At 34.5% G+C, this 21,070-nt stretch overlaps 1 protein-coding gene across 3 annotated transcripts in view; it reads right to left on the bottom strand.

The window, feature by feature from the left end:
- ODR4 (odr-4 GPCR localization factor homolog) overlaps window positions 1–21,070 on the bottom strand; it is a 40,090-nt gene that overhangs the window by 6,625 nt on the left and 12,395 nt on the right. The window contains exons 7-13 of one of the 3 annotated variants that reach the window (XR_014816521.1): window positions 21,003–21,039; window positions 20,195–20,335; window positions 18,837–18,932; window positions 17,433–17,501; window positions 13,421–13,549; window positions 12,285–12,393; window positions 7,519–7,704 (exon numbers count right to left, since the gene is read on the bottom strand). Coding sequence is in view for 2 of the 3 variants with exons in the window: in XM_084978019.1 (XP_084834145.1) it covers window positions 7,519–7,706; window positions 12,305–12,393; window positions 13,421–13,549; window positions 17,433–17,501; window positions 18,837–18,932; window positions 20,195–20,335; window positions 21,003–21,039 (749 nt within the window). In the remaining variant the exon portion in view is untranslated. Of the gene's footprint in view, window positions 1–7,518; window positions 7,707–12,284; window positions 12,394–13,420; window positions 13,550–17,432; window positions 17,502–18,836; window positions 18,933–20,194; window positions 20,336–21,002; window positions 21,040–21,070 lie in introns of those variants that run through there. The other 2 variants (XM_084978019.1, XM_084978020.1) reach the window with 2 other exon arrangements.

Here is a 21,070-nt window from a genome sequence, read left to right as displayed (position 1 = left end):
GTGTATTACAGAAGAGAAATAATGACTAAATAATAACATCAAATACTTAGAAAATAAAGCCAAATAGTTTTAACAAGATTAACAATCTTAGATATATATTAATTGATTTCAATTTTTGAATTTCAACATTTGAACTCCGCTTTTCTTGATTTAAACAGAATCTTAATTTCAAATATAAAGAAAATCTCTGCATACTGTACAGCATGACTTTCATACTTTAATGTTTTTCATTATAATTCAGAAGGTCCATTATTTAAAAGTCTTATAATAATTTAGCAAATATCACCTTACTTTTAAATATCTATTTTTGTTTAGAAATGATTTTCCTTAACATTGTTACTAAACTCTAGTACCAACCCCAAAAGCATGGGGGTTCAGAAGGTACTTATTTAAGGTTACATAGTTACAAGTGACAGACTTGGACTCAGCTAAAACATCTTGGTAAAATTATGCATTTAATATTTTTGAATAAATTAATAAATAAATAAGTAAATGCAAAAGTGAATATAATCCTTAAACAACAGGATTTTTATTAAAAAATTTAATTTTTACATTCAAATGTTCATGTTTGCACCCTATCCCATATTGTGTTATTTTGCTACTAAATAGCTAAATCATTCCTATTAATTCAACAAATAACCTGATGAAGTAAAACTGATATAATTCCCAGCAAGTCTTATTCTTGGCCACAACAGAGCTGATGTCAGCATTCAATTCCTAAAAAGCTTAGAGTTACTTTTACTGTATTCACCCTTCAAAATGAACTCAAACGTCACCTGTTCCAAGAAGCCTTCCCTGAATCACTTATGGGGATAGTGCCTATTCTAATGTTCTGATAATTCTCCGTTCATTCCCCTATTATAGAACTTACAACTCTGCTTCAGAATAACCCATTTCTGTATTTCCACTACACTGTGAGCTTCTTGAGAGTCAGGACTATGTATCTGATCTTTAGAATTCTAACACATAATAGGCAAACAACAAGTTGTAATAATCCAGATCATTCAGTTGAGATTTCCGTATGTTTTGAAAATAGGGCAGAGTCCTAAAAGAACTGTATCTACCTTACTGAAGTAGTATCTTCAAGATATACATAATATTAGAAAAATATATAGTACTATCTAGACCCATGAGTTTGACATAGCACTCATATAATTACATACACCTAAACTTACAAGGGTTTTATTTCCTTTTTCTTGCTAATATTAAACCCTTCCTATTCAGTTAATACATCTCAATACTAGACTGCCAGTATAAAAAAAGAAATAGGAAATAAGTTTAAGATACACTGTAAAACAAACAACTAAGTGCCAATATTAAAAGCTTATGAAAATTAAAACCTACACAAGACAAATGGATTAATATTTATACATCACCTAAAATTTTAATTTTTTTTTTTTTCTGCTTTTCAAGGCCATACCCACAGCATATGGAAGTTCCCAGGCTGAAATGGAGCTACAGCTGCCGGCCTACACCACAGCCATAGCAATGCTGGATCCCAGTCACATCTGTGACCTACACCACAGCTCATGGCAATGCCGGATCCTCAACCCACTGAGCAAGGCCAGGGACGGAACCCACAACCTCATGGTTCCTAGCTGGATTTGTTTCTGCTGCACCATGATGGGAACTCCTAAAAATTACTTAAAAATACTTCACAGTTACTAGTTCATGCTAATATATTTAATATAATACAAACAATGCTAATGATAAAGATTACTGAAGGAAAGCTAATAAACAGGCTTAAAATATATATAGTATATTTATAAATGATAAAACAATTTATTAAGGAATAACATTTAAATCTAATAATAACAGATAGAAATATATTGTCTTAAGTCTAAAATGAGATATTTCAGGGAGTTTCCTTCATGGCTCAGAGGTTAACGAACCCGACTAGGATCCACGAGGATGTGGGTTCAATCCCTGGCCTCACTCAGTGGGTTAAGGATCTGGCGGTGCAGTGAGCTGCAGTTCCCATTTGATCCATAGCCTGGGAACTTCCATATGCCACGTGTGCAGCCTTAAAAAGCAAAAATAAATAAATAAAATATTTTAATTATTTGTAAAAATATTTCAAACAATTTAAAGAACTATGCAAAATGAAGTAACTGTTAATGTATTTGGGATTATCTACTATGTATTATAAAGCATAAACTTATACAATAGGCATGCGCTTCCAGTTAAAGAGAAACATAAAAGTTGTAATATTAAACAGTGAAAAGTGAATTTACTAAAATTTAAAATAATAATGTCAAACCTTTGTTACTAGAGATTATAGGTTATTGCTAACATACCATCAAAATATTTTTTCTGAATGAATTATTAACCAAGTCACCGGCGACCCTAAAATTCTGCTCATTAATCTTAAGTTCTTAGTTGCTCTTAGGACTTTACTACATACTTGGCATAATTAATAATGTGCACAATTCCATCTCCAAAATAATATTACAGGCTTCTTGAGAAAAGGAATCTGGACATTGATTTGCAATGTTATAACACTGCTTTAAACAGAGCAAATGCTTAACAAAATTTATGATAAATAGATACACTAAATGCTATAAACTAGAATTAATTATGTGGCAAAAATATATGTGCTACAATTTTTTTTTGTTTGGAAAAGAAAAATTGCTTTATTCAAGAGGCTAGCAACCTGGAGAGAAGGCAGACTCGTGTCCAAAATCCAACTCCCAGTGCTACACTACACAAACCTTAAAAACGTTATGTCTCGCTAGGCATAAGCTTATAATTTTTCAAGCATAAAGTAAATATTTAAAAAATGGGCTATAGGAGTTCCCGTCATGGCGCAGCAGAAACGAATCCATCTAGGAACCATGAGGTGGTGGGTTCGATCCCTGGCCTCACTCAGTGGGTTAAGGATCCAGCATTGCCGTGAGCTGTGGTGTAGGTCACAGATGTGGCTCAGATCTGGCATTGCTGTGGCTCTGGCGTAGGCCAGCAGCTACAGCTCCAACTGGACCTCTAGTCTGGGAACCTCCATATGCCACGGGTGCAGGCCTAAAAAGACAAAAAGCCAAAAAAAAAAAAAATTTGCTATAGTTTCCTAAAGACTACCTATTCAGTATATGTCAGTGAGTAACAAACATTTATGAATAACAATCATAACAATGCTTTAGGCATGGAGCTCAGGTAAAGAAATACTAACTCTCAAAAATCTTAGTCTAATGTGAAAGATTAAACATGCAACTGATGAGTTCAATAATTACAAGTATGGCAAGTAATCTAAAAAAGCAGCACAAAACTACGATTAAGTGTAACAGAAGAATTTGCCTGGCTGAGCATGTAAAAGTATCTACGCAGGTTAAAAAAAAATTCTACTTAGCTCCTTGAAAACAAGATCAGTATCTTATTGATCCTTGGACCCCAAACCATAGGACTACAAAAATCAATAATTTGTTCAATCAACAAATATTTACTGAGTACCAAAAATATGTTAAAGCTAGCTTCTTAGTAAAGTGCTAGAAATACAACAGAGAGCAAGAAAGGAAAAGCTGCTCATCTTACTGAAAAATCAATATATGTTTACTGAAATATAATGTAAAATTATTTCATACAGATTTTAATTTATTGGGTTTTAGCTTTGGAGGTCGTGAAGCAAGGCTGCTATAGTTGCCTCCTTAACAACATATTACAGTGGCAGAAGCTACTTAGATTTTTACTTTAATCTGTTTTAGCAGTATAAAGAATAGACATTAATCTGTTATTGAGATTAATAAATATAATTAACTTTTTAAAGTATAATTTTGAGTATTGAATAAAATACAAACTAGTTCTGCTTGTATGCTTATGTTTAAAATATAACATGAAAATAAATGAGATTAAATATTTCTTAATGCAGATGGTAGTCTTAAAAAAGTCTAAATGAAGTCTCTTGCTTCTTACTCTTTTATATCTGTTTTTTAAAGTTGCGGAGTTCCCACTGTGGCTCAGTGGTAATGAATCCGACTAGTATCCATGAGGGCATGGGTTCAACCCCTGGCCTTGCTCAGTGGGTTAAAGATCTTGCGCTGCCATGAGCTGTGGTGTAGATTGCAGAGGTGGCTCAGATCTGGCATTGCTGTGGCTGTGGCGCAGGCCGACAGCTACAGCTCCGATTCAACCTCTAGCCTGGGAACTTCCATTTGCTTGCAGGTGCGGCTCTAAAAAAAAAAGACAAAAAACAATAAAAGAAATAAAGTAGTTTGTGAATAGGGCAAGTTTTGCACACAGTGCTACCTTTAGTCATTCTTTTTTTTTTTTTTTGGCCATGTCCACAGCATGAGGAAGTTGCTAGTCCAGGGATTAAACCCCCAAGCCATAGCAGTGACAATGCCCAATACATAGTTGACAGGCCACCAGGGAACTCCCATGTCATTCTTAATTCAGCAATGTGATAAGCACTAAAAGAGTGACAAATAATTCAAAAGAATATGAAAACTTCAGTCAAGTGAGAAATTATACTGACATAAGATGAAATTAAATGAGTGATTAATGTAACACTGTTCAAGTTAGAAAAATTTTTAAATGATGGAATTAAAAAGCCTAGGCCTATATATTTATCTAGATCATGAAAAGTAATAGTGCTATAGTCTGTACTGCTTAAGGCTCACAGAATGGCTGTAAAACAAAATTGTTTGAAAAAAAGCACACAGTCCCGAACCAAACTGCGGAAGTTTAAATTCCATTTTCCCCATTTTACTAGCTATGTAATCCTGAAAAACTTAATTGATCTTTCTAAGCCTCAATTCTTTCATCTGGAAAACTGAGCTAACAATTGCATAATAATCATTATAGGATTGTTACAAGGATTAAATGATTTAGCATCTGTAAGGCTCTTAAAACAGTACCTGCACATAGTAGGTTCTATGAAAATAATAGCAAATATTAGATATAATTAGAATCTAATTAGATATTAGGTTCAATTCCAGGTAATATATTTTAAGAAAGGCAAAGACAGTTTTTAATCTTTCTTAGGTTACTTACTCTTTGAAAGCTACAGAAATTTTCCCTAGAAAAAAATTATACAATTACATTCAAGTGGTTAGTGGATCTCCTGATAGGCAGCTATGACCCAAGGTTTTGGAAAGCCCAGGTTAAAAATTCCTAATATAGGAGTTCCCATTGCGGTGCAACAGAAATGAACTCAATCAGTATCCATGAGAATGTAGGTTCAATCCCTGGCCTCACTCAGTGGGTCAAGGATCCATCATTGCCATGAGCTGTGTTATAGGTCACAGACTCAGCTCGGATCCCAAGTTGCTGTGGCTGTGGTACAGGCTAGCAGCTACAGCTCCGATTCAACCTCTAGCCTGGGAACTTTCATATGCTGTGAGTATGACCCTAAAAAAAAAAAAAAAAAAAAAAAAAAATCCTAATTTAGAGGGAGGCAAACAAGGTAGTAAGAAGAAAAAAAAAAAAAACTGAGGTCTAGAAACCAGAATTATGAGAACAGTTAAAGGTATATGGGAACATCTGGCTTTGAAATATTTGGAACATGACAATTGCCCTCAATTTAAACTTAAAAGTATGGCCTCAATAAAATAGTACAGCTGACACTTGAACAACAAGGCTTTGAAATGCACGAGTCCACTTAAACTCAGAAGGTTTTCAATAGATACATACTACAGTACTACATAATCCACAGCTGGTTAAACCTGTGGATGTGGAACTGTGGACATGGAGTGCCAACTGCAAAATTTACACAGATTATCAACTACGTGGAGGCTGGTGCCCCTGGTCCCTGTATTGTTCGAGGGTCAACTGGTTTACTGCCCTAGCTTACTGAAGAAAGTATAGGTTTCAGAAAGCCAGTCTGGTATTCACAATAAGGAAGAATAGAGTCTAAATATTCAGATTTCAGTACTATAAGAAAGAGAATGAACCAGGTCAATTCTAATGATCTCACATAAAACTTAGCAAAGGTATCAACAATAAGGTTGGTCAAGAATTACTCTTAGGCACTAGTGACAGAAATGAACATAAGCAAACAAAAATCTCTGCCTTCATGATTCTAAAACTGGTCAGCAGAAAGAGCATAGCCAGGAATCTGGAAAAACATTTCAGAAAGCAGCAAACATTTCAAACAGTCTACTCACTTAGATAATATGCTATAGCTACACCTTTAGAAATACTAAGTTTTCAGGGGACTGAAACACAGTTTGGGCTTTAATATCTGGTACTTTACAGTGCTTTTGTGTTCTTTGTTTTTTTCCTTTAAAGCAAACTTACTATTCTACATGATAAATAAGAACCTGAATTACTGGGGGCGGGGGGAGGGAACCTGGTGGTCTTCAACTAACATGAGGCTTTACCAAGAGATGTGAAATTCCCCAACCGACATGACTCACCACAGAAAACAGACTCACTCACTCTACTCTTGTGGGGCTAGAAATCAGTTAAGCAACAAAAGAATAAGAAAAATTAGAACTAGAAAAAGGACTTAAAATGGCTACATTCGAATTTCATAAACATTTATATTCAGAAGTAACCTAAAGTCTATCTACTATGATATCTGAAATTTCAAGACTGATAAAGAGATAGGTAATCAATATTTCCATAAATATTTGTAAGTAATTATTTTTTATCACTTTTTTCAATGTTTCAGAAAAATTGTCATACACTTACACATTTATTTATAGACATGTTTTCACATCCCACTCTCAGAAACAAAAAAAAAAAGCAAAGCTAAGCAAAACAAAAAAAGACTTTTACAATGTAAGGTCAAATGTCAAAGTGATGGCCGGGAAAAAATTGTATTACCCAATCACATAGTATAGCAAATCTATATGCTCTGTGAAAATAATCTTCATCTCATTTTTGGAACCGCCCACTTTAGCTTAATATTCCAATTATATGAAGGGGATAGGAAAGTAAAGGCAAATAGTATAGACATGTTTAATAACATGTTTAAAAAACTCTGTGACATGATGCTTAACTAAATAATTATAATAATGGATTTCAGAAAACTTCTAAGAAAAGAAATACCTTAAAGCTATATATTTCTACCTAATTAAGGCTTAACTTGTTTTCTGAAGATCTACTTGCTAGGCTTGGAAAAATCTAAAATGTCTTAAATTTAGGGAGTTCCTGCTGTGGCAGAGTGGGCTAAGAATCTGACTGCAGGCTAAGAATCTGTGGGTGGCTGTGAAGGTGCAGGTTCGATCCCTGGCCCAGCACAATGGGTTGAAGGATCCAGCATTGCTGCAACTGTGCTGTAGTTTACAGCTCCAGCACAGATTCAACCCTTGGCCCAGGAATTTCCATATGCCACAGGTGTGGCCATAGAGAACAAAAATATTTTAAAAAAGAGTAAAGTATCTTAAATTTTGGTACCATTTTCCAGAAAAACACTGCATGTTTATGTTCTGCGTAGAAATTAAATAGACACATTTTAAAATGCTCCAAAGGTATCAAACAGAACTAGTTTTAAGGAAATCTAAAGACATGATATTTAAACTGGATGTCCCATAGGTAACCTTAGCCAATCTAATCAGGTTCTTAAAAACCTCATATAATTACCTGTGTTTACTTCCTCTGCAATTTCCAAATCTTCTATTTGAATCATATGATCTAACATCTCTATAAAATGGTCTCTTATTTCTTCAGCTGACTCATCACCAAATTTATAATCACACAACATTACAGCAGATCCCGGAATGGGGACAAAAACTCGGTGAGGGAGGATGTGGAACTCTTTTTCAGAATCTAAAAGGAGAAGGAACAATACCAATATTTAAATAGGCCTGTCACTGGCATCGGTGATATATATATGAAAGTATATCCAAAAAATAAATAAATATAAAAGCCTAAAACATCTTTTCATTTTCTAGTTGATCTGGCACAAAACTGCTTACTGAATTCTTTGCCTCAATACTTAAGGCTCTGGAAGGGACCAAAATAATACTCTCATATGTAAACTCACCACTGCCTTCAATATGAGGTTGTTGTTGATTACACATTCTTATATTATCCAGTCTGGTGATGGAATACCCAGGAGATAATTTTGTTCCTGATTTTGGAAATTGTTTTGTTTGCTTTAACCTTACAGAATTTTCTGAAAAATTTTCCCTTCCTCATGCAGGTTTAGAGCCAAATTAATGGCTCACCCACAGTAAGTGTAAAGGACATGACAGCATTCATTTCTATACTAATCTCACCACTGACCTCATCTTACATGATGTAGCTTCCTATATCAAGCATCTGTAGGACATCAAGGATGTAAGAATTGTTTTCTGTACAATTCTCACATCCAACTCCATCTTGCTTCCTTTCTTCATTTTCCCTTTGCCCGATTCTCACTGTTAATACTTATTTTACCTAGATAACTTGTAATGCCTTTTTTAAAATAGCCTTAAATCATTTTTAGAAAAAATAATCTGGACCTAAGTAAATAATGAATATTTCGTTCATCTTTCAATATTCACATTTCCCTCAATTTCTAACATAATCCCTGTGTTTAGTGTAGGCCCACATAAACACTTAATTATCGCTTGGCTCATCACCATGACTTGATGAAATACCAACAAAGACAGATTTTGTGTAAAGAATTATTTCTTTCAGCAATGGATACGATTTAAAAAGCTACCAAAGACCTAGCAGAAAACTAGGACTCACTTTAACAGTAACATACATTTCCTTGTCAAGAAAAGAGTAGTAGCTTTATAAAACTACAAATAGAAAGTGATAAAGAATGCCTTAAGTGTCACAGGAAATGCCATGACTTAAATTATGTGTTCTTGCCAGATTCTGATTATGTTATTTTCATACGAGAACTGGTAGAATTTTACTCTTTGACCAGACTGCCTCCTAGTTGTAAAATTATCTTACTGCAATTTGTACTATAGCATGTAAACTGTCCACACATTGATATGAGGTCCTTATTATTTTATTTTGGGCCACAGTTTCTTAAAATAGGTTAAGTTCAAGACTTTCAAAGATGGCTGTAATGTATATGCATAAATGGCATGTAAAATTTTACAACTATTTCAAACTGTATTGATTCTAGGTTTGCCTGAAAAACACATATGTGCTTGCAAAGTCAAATGTTAGAAAAGTGGTTGCAATGAACTTAAATTACGCATTAAAAAAGAAAAGTACTTATTTTCTAATTAAAAGTTAAATTAACCATTTAGAATCTAAATAAGACCAAGTTTTCTAGTTGGTCTGTGGTTTAAAAATGGAAGGTTAGATCTTTAAAAAAAAAAAAAAAAAGTCGATCTCCAAAAGTATTCTAAAAACAGAATCCTTTTGGCATATTCCCACAGTATTTAATTCAACATTATTTAAATAAGTTCAAAACAGAGGGAAGAAAATTTAAACTTAAGCCAGTATGACGAGAACTGAGTTTTTGCTGGCTAACTATGGAATCCTAACTCATACTGGAGTGTTACAACAAAATTTTGTAGAACAGATGCTATCTGAGCTGATTCTTAAAGGACAGATAGACATTTGCATGAAGGGGTGAGACGTGTCATCCAGAGAGTGGAACCGTGACTACAGGCAAAGAGGTACACAAATGTTCTGAGAGGACAGGGCGTATAGATGGATGTGGATGTAGAAATGGAAGAAGAGGTTTGCCACTGATGATGTCAATATTCCCAATGAGTATGTCATCTACTGAGAGTAAGTTGGGCAGGACTGAATCCAGGCTGATGGAGAATAATGAAGGTCTGGAATCCTCCTTAAGGGAAAGAGAAGGGGACTACCGCAGTAAGTAAAAGGAATGACTGGAGCTCTGGTATTTCATTAAAGTATTAAGTTCTTTCATCTGGATAGCCAGCATTTAAAAACTATGTTTATTTTAAAGATTAGGAATGCAAAATGAATGTGTCCTTTGCAGACTTCCATATACATGCAAAAAATATTCAGTTCAGGTCAAATTCCTGGCACACATTTTAGATTTTACCACATTACAAATCTATAAGATCTTACCAGTACATAAGAAAGATAAGCTAAGTAAAATGTGGACTAAATCTAAGATCTAACAATTTGGTGTATACACACAAAACTTCAAAATTTACATGTTTTTCCTACTATACTTGCAATATATTTTTTATCTTAAGATTTTGAGATCTAACATGTTGCTGGAATAATTATCCTCTTACTGAAGCTTTATACCTGATTTCCTTTTGAAATATAAGGCTACGCTTCACAAAAATTTAAGAACGTTTAAAGACAGCCATCAAGTAATTCTCCTCCTTCATTACCTCCAACATAATAGCAACTATACTTAATGAGGTCTTGGCTTACCAACTTGTATTACAGGCATTAAAACAATATCCTATTTAATCTCACAGGCTCAAAAAACAGCTGCTACAATCCCTTGTTTTTCATACAAGACAATGGATGCTTAGATAGACTGAATCATTTGCCTGCAGTTAATTCAGAACCCAAGAATTTTCAGTCTTTCCACCAAACTACATTGCCTATTTCTCTTTTCCCACAGCCTCAAGGGCCACTCAATTTACAGTGAAAACATTTTTTCACATCACAAAAATGTTAGATGGTAACATTAACTTCTAATATATCAAATTTAACTGCTATTAGAAGTAATTAATTTTACTGATTGTACATCAGCAAACTTTTCTAAATTCCAAACTCACTTAATACAAAAGAATACCAGAACAGTCATATGATACTATTTTATGAAGTATTTGCGATGGAATAGAATATTTAACTAATGTGTATGATAATGGAGATCTTTGGCATTAATGGTGGTTACGTCCCCATGTCTGAAAATGTCTGAAAATCCTAAAATCCACAGCTCAGTTATAATACGTACTATAACTCAGAAGGTAAAATAATGTTTAACAACATAAGAGTTATCAAGAAGCAAAAACAAGCCACACGATGAGATGGTTAGACTGAGTGGGTAGCTAAGTGACCGGGTTTTATGTAGGTCTCAGAACAAAAATCTAAATCCAATTGCTGCATGTAAAATTCAAATTCATGTCTCAGCAAAACTACATTATTAGTGGATAAAACTTCAGGGTAATTTGCGAAGTACATGAGGACAAATGTCAAGTATTTATCATACAAAGAATATCAGAAGTTATTTTAGATAGGTAAGCAATGCTTTTTCATAAAAACAAACATATACCCTTAAAAAGTTAATACTAATGTTTCAATTATGTACACATTCAACTGAATAGCAGAAAGGCAGAGATAAAAGTGTAACTAAAAGTGTAACTTCAAAAAGCATACTCAATATTATAATTTCCTTTTCTGAGTAAAAAAAAGATTTTTAATACAAATTACTGATAAATAAATTGCTCATGTTTCTCAAAAGATGGAATAGTTATAAAAGGTTAAGACACAGAATTGAGCATTTTTTAAATCTAATAAAGCCTGTTATAAGAAGCATATAAACTAGGAGTTCCTGTTGCGGCTCAGTGGTTAACAAATCCGACCAGGAACCATTAGGTTATGGGTCCGATCCCTGCCTGATCTTGCTCAGTGGGTTAAGGATCCAGTGTTGCCGTGAGCTGTGGTATAGGTCGCAGACGCGGCTCAGATCCCATGCTGCTGTGGCTCTGGCACAGGCTGGCAGCTACAGCTCCGACTGGACCCCTAGTTTGGGAACCTCCATATGCCGCAGGTGTAGCCTTAGAAAACAGAAGTATTTAAACTAATACACACAATTTGGAAAGAATAAGAGAGATCAATAGCATATGTATCTATTAAAGACTCTATTATATATAACACTAATAAATTTTGACTATGAATAAATTCTTGAAAAACCCTCATTGACATTAATTTAAAAATAATAGCTTTAAAATGTTAACACGGTTCTGGCAAAAATTTACACAATTTTTAAAAAAAATCCTCCTTGGAGTTCCCATCGTGGCGCAGTGGTTAACGAATCCAACTAGGAACCATGAGGTTGCGGGTTCGATCCCTGCCCTTGCTCAGTGGGTTAAGGATCCAGTGTTGCCGTGAGCTGTGGTGTAGGTTGCAGATGCAGCTCAGATCCCGCGTTGCTGTGGCTCTGGCGTAGGCTGGCAGCTACAGCTCTGATTAGACCCCTAGCCTGGAAACCTCCATATGCCGCAGGAGTGGCCCAAGAAATGGCAAAAAGACAAAAAAAAAAAAAAAAAAAAAAATCCTCCTTGACATTATCAAATGTTGACAGATTTGTTACTATAAGATAAATGAAATTTTTCATCTGGTAATAAAAGTAAATAACATACTGTTACAAAAAATAGATATATGCAGTTAAAAATATGATATTATCTATTATATCTTGACATCTTAACATAGCAATTGAATACATGCAAAAAAAGTACTTTATTTTATACTCATAACTTTTTTTTCTGGAATTTCATTCAAAACCAGATCTTCAAATAGTATTTCACAACGATCAGCAACTGTATTCAATATATCTCTCTTCATGGCCTATGGAAAAACAAAATAAACCACAGTAAGAAATAAAATCCATTACTTCATGTATTTATTTATTTATTTTTTTGCTTTTTAATGCAGTACCTGCGGCACGTGGAAGTTCCCAGTCTATGGGTCGAATCAGAGCTACAGCTGCCGGCTTATGCTACAGCCACAGTAACATGGGATCCAAGCCAAATTTGCAACCTACACCACAGCTCACAGCAAAGCCAGATCTTTAACCCACTGAGAGAGGCCAGGGATCGAACTCACATCCTTAGTTCCTAGTCGGGTTCATTAACCACTGAGCCATGAAGGGAACTCCAAAATCCATCACTTTATTTCTTTTTTTTCTTTTTTTTTATTTTCCAATACATTATTTTTTTTCAAATCCATAATTTTAAATTTGCATTATTTTATTACCAAAAACCCCCCAACATAATTGGCTTCCCTATATAATCATGTCCACTAAAATAACTAGTACATTATTCCATTTCTAATGTCCATTTATTTAATATGCTTATCAACATATTAAGAGTTAAACAGCAAATTTACCTATATTTCATCTAAATAGTAAACTTAAACCAAATAAATGAAATTTTGCATCTGAACAAATGACGCTAGGCTTCAATTAGAAAACATATAACAATGATAAAAGTGCCAGTCATAATTTTTTAAATTTCTGAATTATAGAGATTATAGAATGTTACCTAATAATTCTTCCTATGAATACCTTTCCATTTTACTTAAAACATTCAATTTCCCTCAGAAGATATGATTTCAAATGTATTAATTTCACAACTGTGGAACACTTACTAAACTTACAGAAACATCACTTTAAAAAAGTATAAAATAGACATTCTACATATGAAAATCTTGGGACCAATTACCTGGTATATCTGGACTGCTTAACAGATTGGACCTTTATTAGTTAAAATCAAAATTATGAAATCTGAGATTGAAAAAAGGTAAAATTTTAGAATTTTTGAATCATTATCTTAATATATTTCTGTTTTTCATACACCGGTTACTCTTTTTGTACCTGTACAGCATCCTTAACCTTGGGTTTATTGCTATGAACATAAGCTCTGCACTTCACAGCACCCTTAAGGTTTACAGAGCCACTGCAGATCTGGACTGTGGCTGTGGACCTGTGGTCTGAATTCAGAACCTAAAAGATAAAATCAGTTTAAGTCCTAATAGCCAATGATCATTCACCACATGACACATTTAAACATTATATAAGTCATTTCATAAAGCGAGAAGGAATGTTTAACCAAACCAAGTGTTTGAGAATACTCCCCATGAATTTTTTTAAGGCTTTAATATTTCTCCTTTTAAGTTATGTATTATTTTCTGCATATTTTGAATGAAATCTGAAATTAAACTGTACATCTAAATTTTTTATTAACGTAACCACCTAATGTACCAATATTCATTCAATATGTTCACTAAACACATATTATTTGCAGATTACTCAGATAAGTACTGTTAAGATGAAAAGAAGACATGATCTAGTGAGAAACAGAAAGTATGCAATGCAAGATTTGCACAAAAATAAGGAATACAAAGCAGGGTGAGATATGGCAACATTACAAGCAATCTAGGCACTCATTTATTTACACACTTTCAACTCGTACCTTTCACAGACTAAAAGGAAACTTACACGCTCTACAGCAGAAAAAAAAACAAGTCAACGATGTCTGTCACCAGAAAATGATACCAGTGATCGACATGCTCCTCTCACAGACCCATTCTTGTTTAATCTGAGTGTTTACGCTTGGTTTTGGGCTATTTCACAGATATTTTAAACTTATTATTTCAATAATTAGTTGTCAAAACACGAAGAGCACCAAAACCATGAAAGTATACTAGTAGAGGCTTATAAAATCACAATGGAAACAAAAATCGTGATTTTTAAAATATGGACATGGTAAAAATATATGTTCTAAGTGCACCTGAAATAAATAATTTAACAGTAGGTTTAATTCTGAAGAACGAAAACAAATCATGTTAACCTGTGACCAATGCTAACTAATTATGTGTTTATGCAATTACAATCAGGAAATGATGGGGACAAGTGGTGAAGAAATCGAAAGGCTTGAATATGTAGCTACTGAAAGAGCATGACTAGTCAATGTCTAACGTAACTCAGGCAAAGGCTAGATTTTTTTTTAGATAATTTAAACTCAAACACAGTCAAGGTCTTGTTGGTAAAAAACTCTGTCACAGACGGAAGAATCCAAAAGGTTCCAGGACCATTCAAAAACGTCTATCATCAAACCAAGCAACAGGATGACAATGCTGATACTCTATTTGGAATAAGCCACCCAAGATACCTGTAGAGATCTCTGATATATCAAGAAAAGGAGGCGGGGTAATGTCCCTCCTTCGTCCACTAAACAGAACTTCACTGCAGAAAAGTATTTTACATATTTAATACCTAATTTATAATATATATTACCTAAAAAATTTACAGCATATATATTATATATCTATAAATTAAAACATTTTCCAAAATGGACTAAACTATATATAAAAGACTATACACACCCACACACACATAGCCACACACCCACGAAGGAAAAGAGTTTTAAGGATAAAAGGACTGATTCACTCCTTTTTAATGGAAATCAATCTGGGTTCTATAAATGACAACTTGCCTTGGTTTCTTTGGACTCAGGAAGAAACTAGCTTACAGACTTTGGGAATGTAACCTATTCAAAAGTGAGGGAACTTCTGTGATACTGATATGTTTTGGAAAAGGCAAGATTCCTCTGGTTATGTAACCAAAAGAAACCTTACCAAAATGGTAACATTTGTATTAGATATTAATGTACAGACACGAGTTTGGCAATCCAGATCATAGAGGAAAAAACTGGCACTGGTATGATACATGGCCCAGGAAATGCACAGAATTCTAAAAGCATAGAGAACATACCTCTGGAATAGTAAGTTAGAAAATAATGAAAAGGCATGCTGAGGCTATGAAAAACCTTGAATTCCTTTTCGAACTTGACAATGTAGAGCAATTATGGAGTTTTAAGCAAAGAGAGTAACAAAATCAGTGTAGACCCTTAGATACATTAAATAAATACTAACTGAAAAAGAAACTGAAGTAAATAAATAGTGAATGAATGCCAAATGTGATTCAGAAAGGATACTCTGAGGTAATATGCAGGATATATCAGGAAATATGGATAGTACTCCAAGACATATACAAACAAAGATATCAGGATTTTGTACAATGAATCACTCCAGACAAGAATGATAAGCTAGAGACCACTTAAGAGTTAACTGCTGGAGTTCCTGTCATGGCGCAAGAGAAACGAATCTGACAAGAAACCATGAGGTTGCGGGTTCAATCCCTGGCCTTGATCAACAGGTTAAGGATCCAGCGCTGCCATGGGCTGTGGTGTAGGTTGCAGATGTGGCTCTGATCTGGCGTTGCTGTGGCTGTGGCGTAGGTCGGCAACTACAGCTCCAATTAGACCCCTAGCCTGGGAACGTCCATATGCCACGGGTGCGGCCCTAAAAGGACAAAGGACAAAAAAAAAAAAAGAGTTAACTGCAATAATCTAGGTAAAATAAGTAAGTTGTAAGGCTAAGAGCAATGGGACTGCAAGGACAACAAAAGGTGAGCTAGACTGCAAAGAAGGAATCAACAAGATGTGGAAGGTGGGTGGGAGGAAAGTGGCATCAAGAACTGACTACTTATTATATACTGGTCATTTTAAAGTTTCTAGCTGGTTGACCAGTGGTATGATTTACTAAATATATCATACCATATACTATTAAATATTATAATAAATTACCTCATATTATCTTCAACTTTTTTCTCTATATTCCTACATTCTGGATTTTTTTTTTTTTTGGTTTTTGGGGCCACACTTGCAGCATATAGAAGTTCCCAGGCTAGGGGTTGCATCCAGAGCTGCAGCTGCAGGCCTACGTCACAGCCACAGCAACATGCAATCAGAGCAGCATCTGTGATCTACACCACAGCTCCCAGCAACGCCAGATCCTTAACCCACTGAGCAAGGTCAGGGATCATACCCACATCCTCATGGCCGCTAGTCAGGTTCATAATGCACTGAGCCACAACAGGAACTCCTCTCCATCTTCCAACTGCAATTTTATAACTAAAATAATTTTAACTGAATTGTTTAATAAACCAAGAGGTCACATAAGCATAGCTAATAAAAAGCATATAGGTAGAGGAACACCCTTAAAACAAAGAACACTTCCAAAATCAAAAAGAAAGAAAACTAAAAACTAAAAATACTTTTAAAGTATTGAGAAGAGAAACTGAGAAATGTCTAATGGCATAAATCCAACGACAATTTAGTAATGCTCTCTTGCTAAACACAGAAAAGGAAGAGAAGAAATTAAAGCATCCCCATAGGACAAACTGTTAAGTCCATTTATTATTCCCTGTTTCAACATTTTTAGCTTAATATTGAAGTAAAAAGTTTTCTAAAAACATGGAGGTACTTTATACCCTGTCTGACGTCTAGGGTGATTTAAGGCAGGATTAAAATTAAAAGTATGCATACTTTTAGAAATAATTACCCAACCTAAATTTATAAACAGATACGTAATTTAAAATAACTATATAAAAATATAAAATTTGCTAATACTGTGTGATTTTAATCAAATCAGAGGTAAAAATCTACTACAAATTAAGTACAACTCTTGGCTTATCTGTGCATTCACCTTTAGTTAAGAACTGCAACTTTGCTCATAAAACTTACAACCCCAAATATCACACACACACACGTATTTATGTATATATGTCTGTGTGTGTATACTATTTACTTGATGTTAATGCTGTTTATTTGATGTTCCAATTTTAATAGCCTTGAGGCAAAAGACTCAGAGATTTTATTAAAATAATGTTTCCTGTGAGTAACTTTCTTAGAACTGAACATTTTTTAGTACTTTATATCTCTAAAATTCTTTGACGTTTTGATCATAAACATTAAAACAGAAACAATTACATTAAGCTTATTCTAATACTAAATTTTAGCTCAGTAGTATTTGAAAATATTTACCAACTGTGTGAGCACTCTGACATCAAAAGAATGATTAGTTGCTTGAGTATTTCCTCTAGAAGATTTTTTCTGAAATAAAACAAAAATTAAAAAGCTATATTGTGAGATTGGAGTGGAACAAAAAAGATAATTTAGGAACTATCCAACATATACTAAGTAACTTAAAGGGAAAAAAAGTATTGTTATCTTTTTATCTTAGATTTTTGTTACAGACGTGCTACTTGGCGTATTCTGTATCAATCAAATGTGCCCTCTTAAAAACCATAAATTCCTACTTTTACTCCTCTAAAGCAAGGATTGGCAAACTATGGCCTATGGGTCAAATCCAGACCACTAACTATTGTAAATAAAATTTTACTGGAACACAACCAAGATCATTCATTTACATATCATCTATGGCTACCTTCATGTTACAATGCAAAGCTGAACAGCTGCAACACAGAACAAGTGGTCCACAAAGTCTGATACATTTACTACTTGATTTTTGGTTTTTTTGTTTTTGTTTTTGTTTCTTTAGGGCTGCACCCAGGACATATGGAGGTTCCCAGGCTAGGGGTCCCAAAGGAGTTACAGCTGCCGCCTACACCACAGCCACAGCAATACAGGATCCAAGCCGCATATGCGACCTACACCACGGCTAACGGCAACGCCGGATCCTTAACCCATTGAGCGAGGCCAGGGATCGAACCCGCAACATCATGGTTGCTAACCGGATTCATTTCCGTTGCACCACAACAGGAACGCCTTATTTTTTTTTTTTTTTTTTTTTGCTTTTTAGGGCCGTACCTGTGGCATATGGAGGTGCCCAGGCCAGGGGTCAAATAGGAACTACAGCTGCCAGCCTATGGGCTGTGTCTGCAACCTACATCACAGCTCATGACAACGCCAGATCCTTAAGCCACTGAGCAAGGCCAGGGACTGAACCTACATCCTCATGGATACTGGTCAGATTTGTTTCCGTTGAGCCATAATGGGAACTCACTACTTGATTTTTTATATTAAGTCCACTGAGCCCTCCTCTTAAGGAAGAGATTGTCAAAGTTCATCCCCAGATAAAAAATATTTTAGAAACTTATATAGGCTCCTCCTATCAAATGGCCAAACTTAGTCTTTAAACTGTTATCAAAACAGAACATATGACTTTAGTTTTAAGCCAGCAGTTTACAATGTGGAAATCAGATGGAATTCAGATGTCACTCTTTCAGGTTTCAAAATCCCTATTATTTCAGAAATAATCCTTATCATTTTCTAAGAAAAACATTTGTCCTTTAGTTTAACAGAGTTTAGAAATAAGTAGATAAAAATTGTTTTCCTGAAGGCAAGGTCTAAAGAACTAAAGATAAGACATCTTTTATTTTTCCTTATGCACAAATAATTTCATAAGATCATTTTCTCTTAACTTACCTGTCCTTCTAATAGTTCACAATCTTCATCTTTAACTTGTCCATTAATCAAATAAACACCATTTTCTATTTGCTTGGCCCAGCGTGCAAGTCCATTCTTAAAAGAAACACAACATAGATATCTTTCAGATATAACACCATCCCAATTAAGCTCCCTCGATTCTACATTTTTCCACCTAGTACACTGAAATATTAAAAACCCCTAAGTATCAGTAATATGGCATTTAAATTCACTGTAATGAAGAACAAAAAAGTACAGCCCCAATTTTTGGCAGCTTACCCATACTTAATAGCAGTTTTTCTAAGCTTTATCCCAAACCCACATTTATATAATAGACTTAGGGGGCTTAATGGCCACATCAAATAAAATTCAGTAATTCCCATTATCTTAAAAAAAAAAGTAAGAAAAGATAAAGAGCCTCAAACAAATACATGAAGCAGTATTATTGTTATTATTATTATTTTGGGCTGCACTCATAGCATATGGAAGTTCCCATGGCAGGCATTAAACCTAAGCTGCAGCAGCGACCTGTGCCACAGCTGCAGCAACACCAGATCCTTAACCTACTGCACCAGGCTGGGGATTGAACCTGCACCATGGCAGAGACAATGCCAGATCCCTAACCTGCTGTGCCATAGTGATAACTCCCTATATAAAGCAGTATATTAAAGAGGAAAAAATGAGAAAGCTCCGTTTACCTCCTTCAAAGGAAAAAAAAAAAAAAGAGAAATGAGGTATGAAGAAAAGAATGGTAGAGAGAAAAGAATTGGAATTGCTATACACCTGAAACTAACACAACATTGTAAATCAACTATAACTCAATTAAAATAGAAAAGGTCAAGGAGTTCCCAGTGTGACACACTGGGTTAAGAATTCAGTGCTGTCTCTGTCATCACATGGGTTTGATCCCAGGCCTGGTGCATTGGGTTAAGGATCCGGCATTGCTGCAGCTGTGGCGTAGGACACAGTTGTGGCTCAGATTTGATCCTTGGCTGGGGAACTTCCATATGCTGTGAGTGCAGCCAAAAAAGCAAAAGAAAAAGTTAAGAAGAAAAAACTAGAAAGGAAAAGCAAAGTATATCTTTTTATATAATTATATTTTACAATGTACACAACTACAAGTTAATCAGCAAATATTTAAGGGGCACTTATTATGCTAAACACATTAATACGATGATACTGTCCCACCTCTAAATTTCTAAGCTGGAGTAGTAAGTTAGTAGTAAGGTAGACACCCATAGTAATAGTCTTTTAATTAGAATGCAATTTTAAGGATTATAAAATGGCATAGGCAACCAGAAGAAAGGCAGATTATCTACTCAGGAATCACCTAAAGAAAATTCTTTTTACCCTGATACCTTTGTATTTTTCTCCAGAGTATAGCTGACAGAAGTAGCAGACAGTGGGACGTGAATATTAATATAAACTGTACACTCTAAAGAAAGCCATGAAGCTGATAGTCCGTTTTGATACTTCCAATCTGCTGGTTTTGCAGAACTCTTGAGCAAGGGAGGAAAAACATAAAAAAAAAAAAAAAAAAAAAAAGTGATTTATGTAAAATACACAAATCACTAAAACATCTTAAAATATATAACCTAATAACTCATAAAACCTGTTATCTAACACATTTGGCCAAATTCCTTCATGAAAGGGCAAGAGGATAGAACTAAATAAAAACAAAGCACGCATTAAAAGCTCAGCATTCTTCAGCACATCCCAGGGAATGACAGTGTCAATTCTGAAGCTCCTGATGTGGAGTAAAGAATCACTGAGCAACTACTAGGTGCCAGACATTCTCCTGTCTGTCCCATCCTTGCTAACAGAATACCATTTACTTTCTCACATTGCTTTTTAGGTACCTTAGCAAGATGTTAGTCTGGATTCTGCTCAGTACAGTTTGTTTACTAGGCACTGTGGCCTGCACAAACCTAGACTTTTTTTTCTACAAGCTGTTCAAATATAATACTAAACAGATGAACAAGGTAGGGAGATCTTAAAAATATTTTAACAATAAAAAATATAAATTTTCCTTGCATGTAATAGAATTAATTGTATTTCAAAATACAAAGGAAGTGATAGCAATGAAAATTATTAAAATTAAGAACTGAATTTTATTTAGAAATAGTCTGAAACACGGAAAAATCTTTAAAGAACAGTTTTTCTTACCTTTGGATCATGGATATCATAAGTTCGACAAAGTATTCTTTACTAATTAAGGATAAAATAACCAAAAA

Source organism: Sus scrofa, chromosome 9, assembly GCF_054392235.1.
Source record: "Sus scrofa isolate SSC_HxYL_T2T_F1_AM1 chromosome 9, Sscrofa_HxYL_maternal_Yorkshire_Landrace_v2.0, whole genome shotgun sequence".
NCBI lineage: Eukaryota > Metazoa > Chordata > Mammalia > Artiodactyla > Suidae > Sus > Sus scrofa.
Note: the sequence above shows the minus strand (reverse complement) of the source record. Positions and strands in the feature narration are given on the sequence as shown.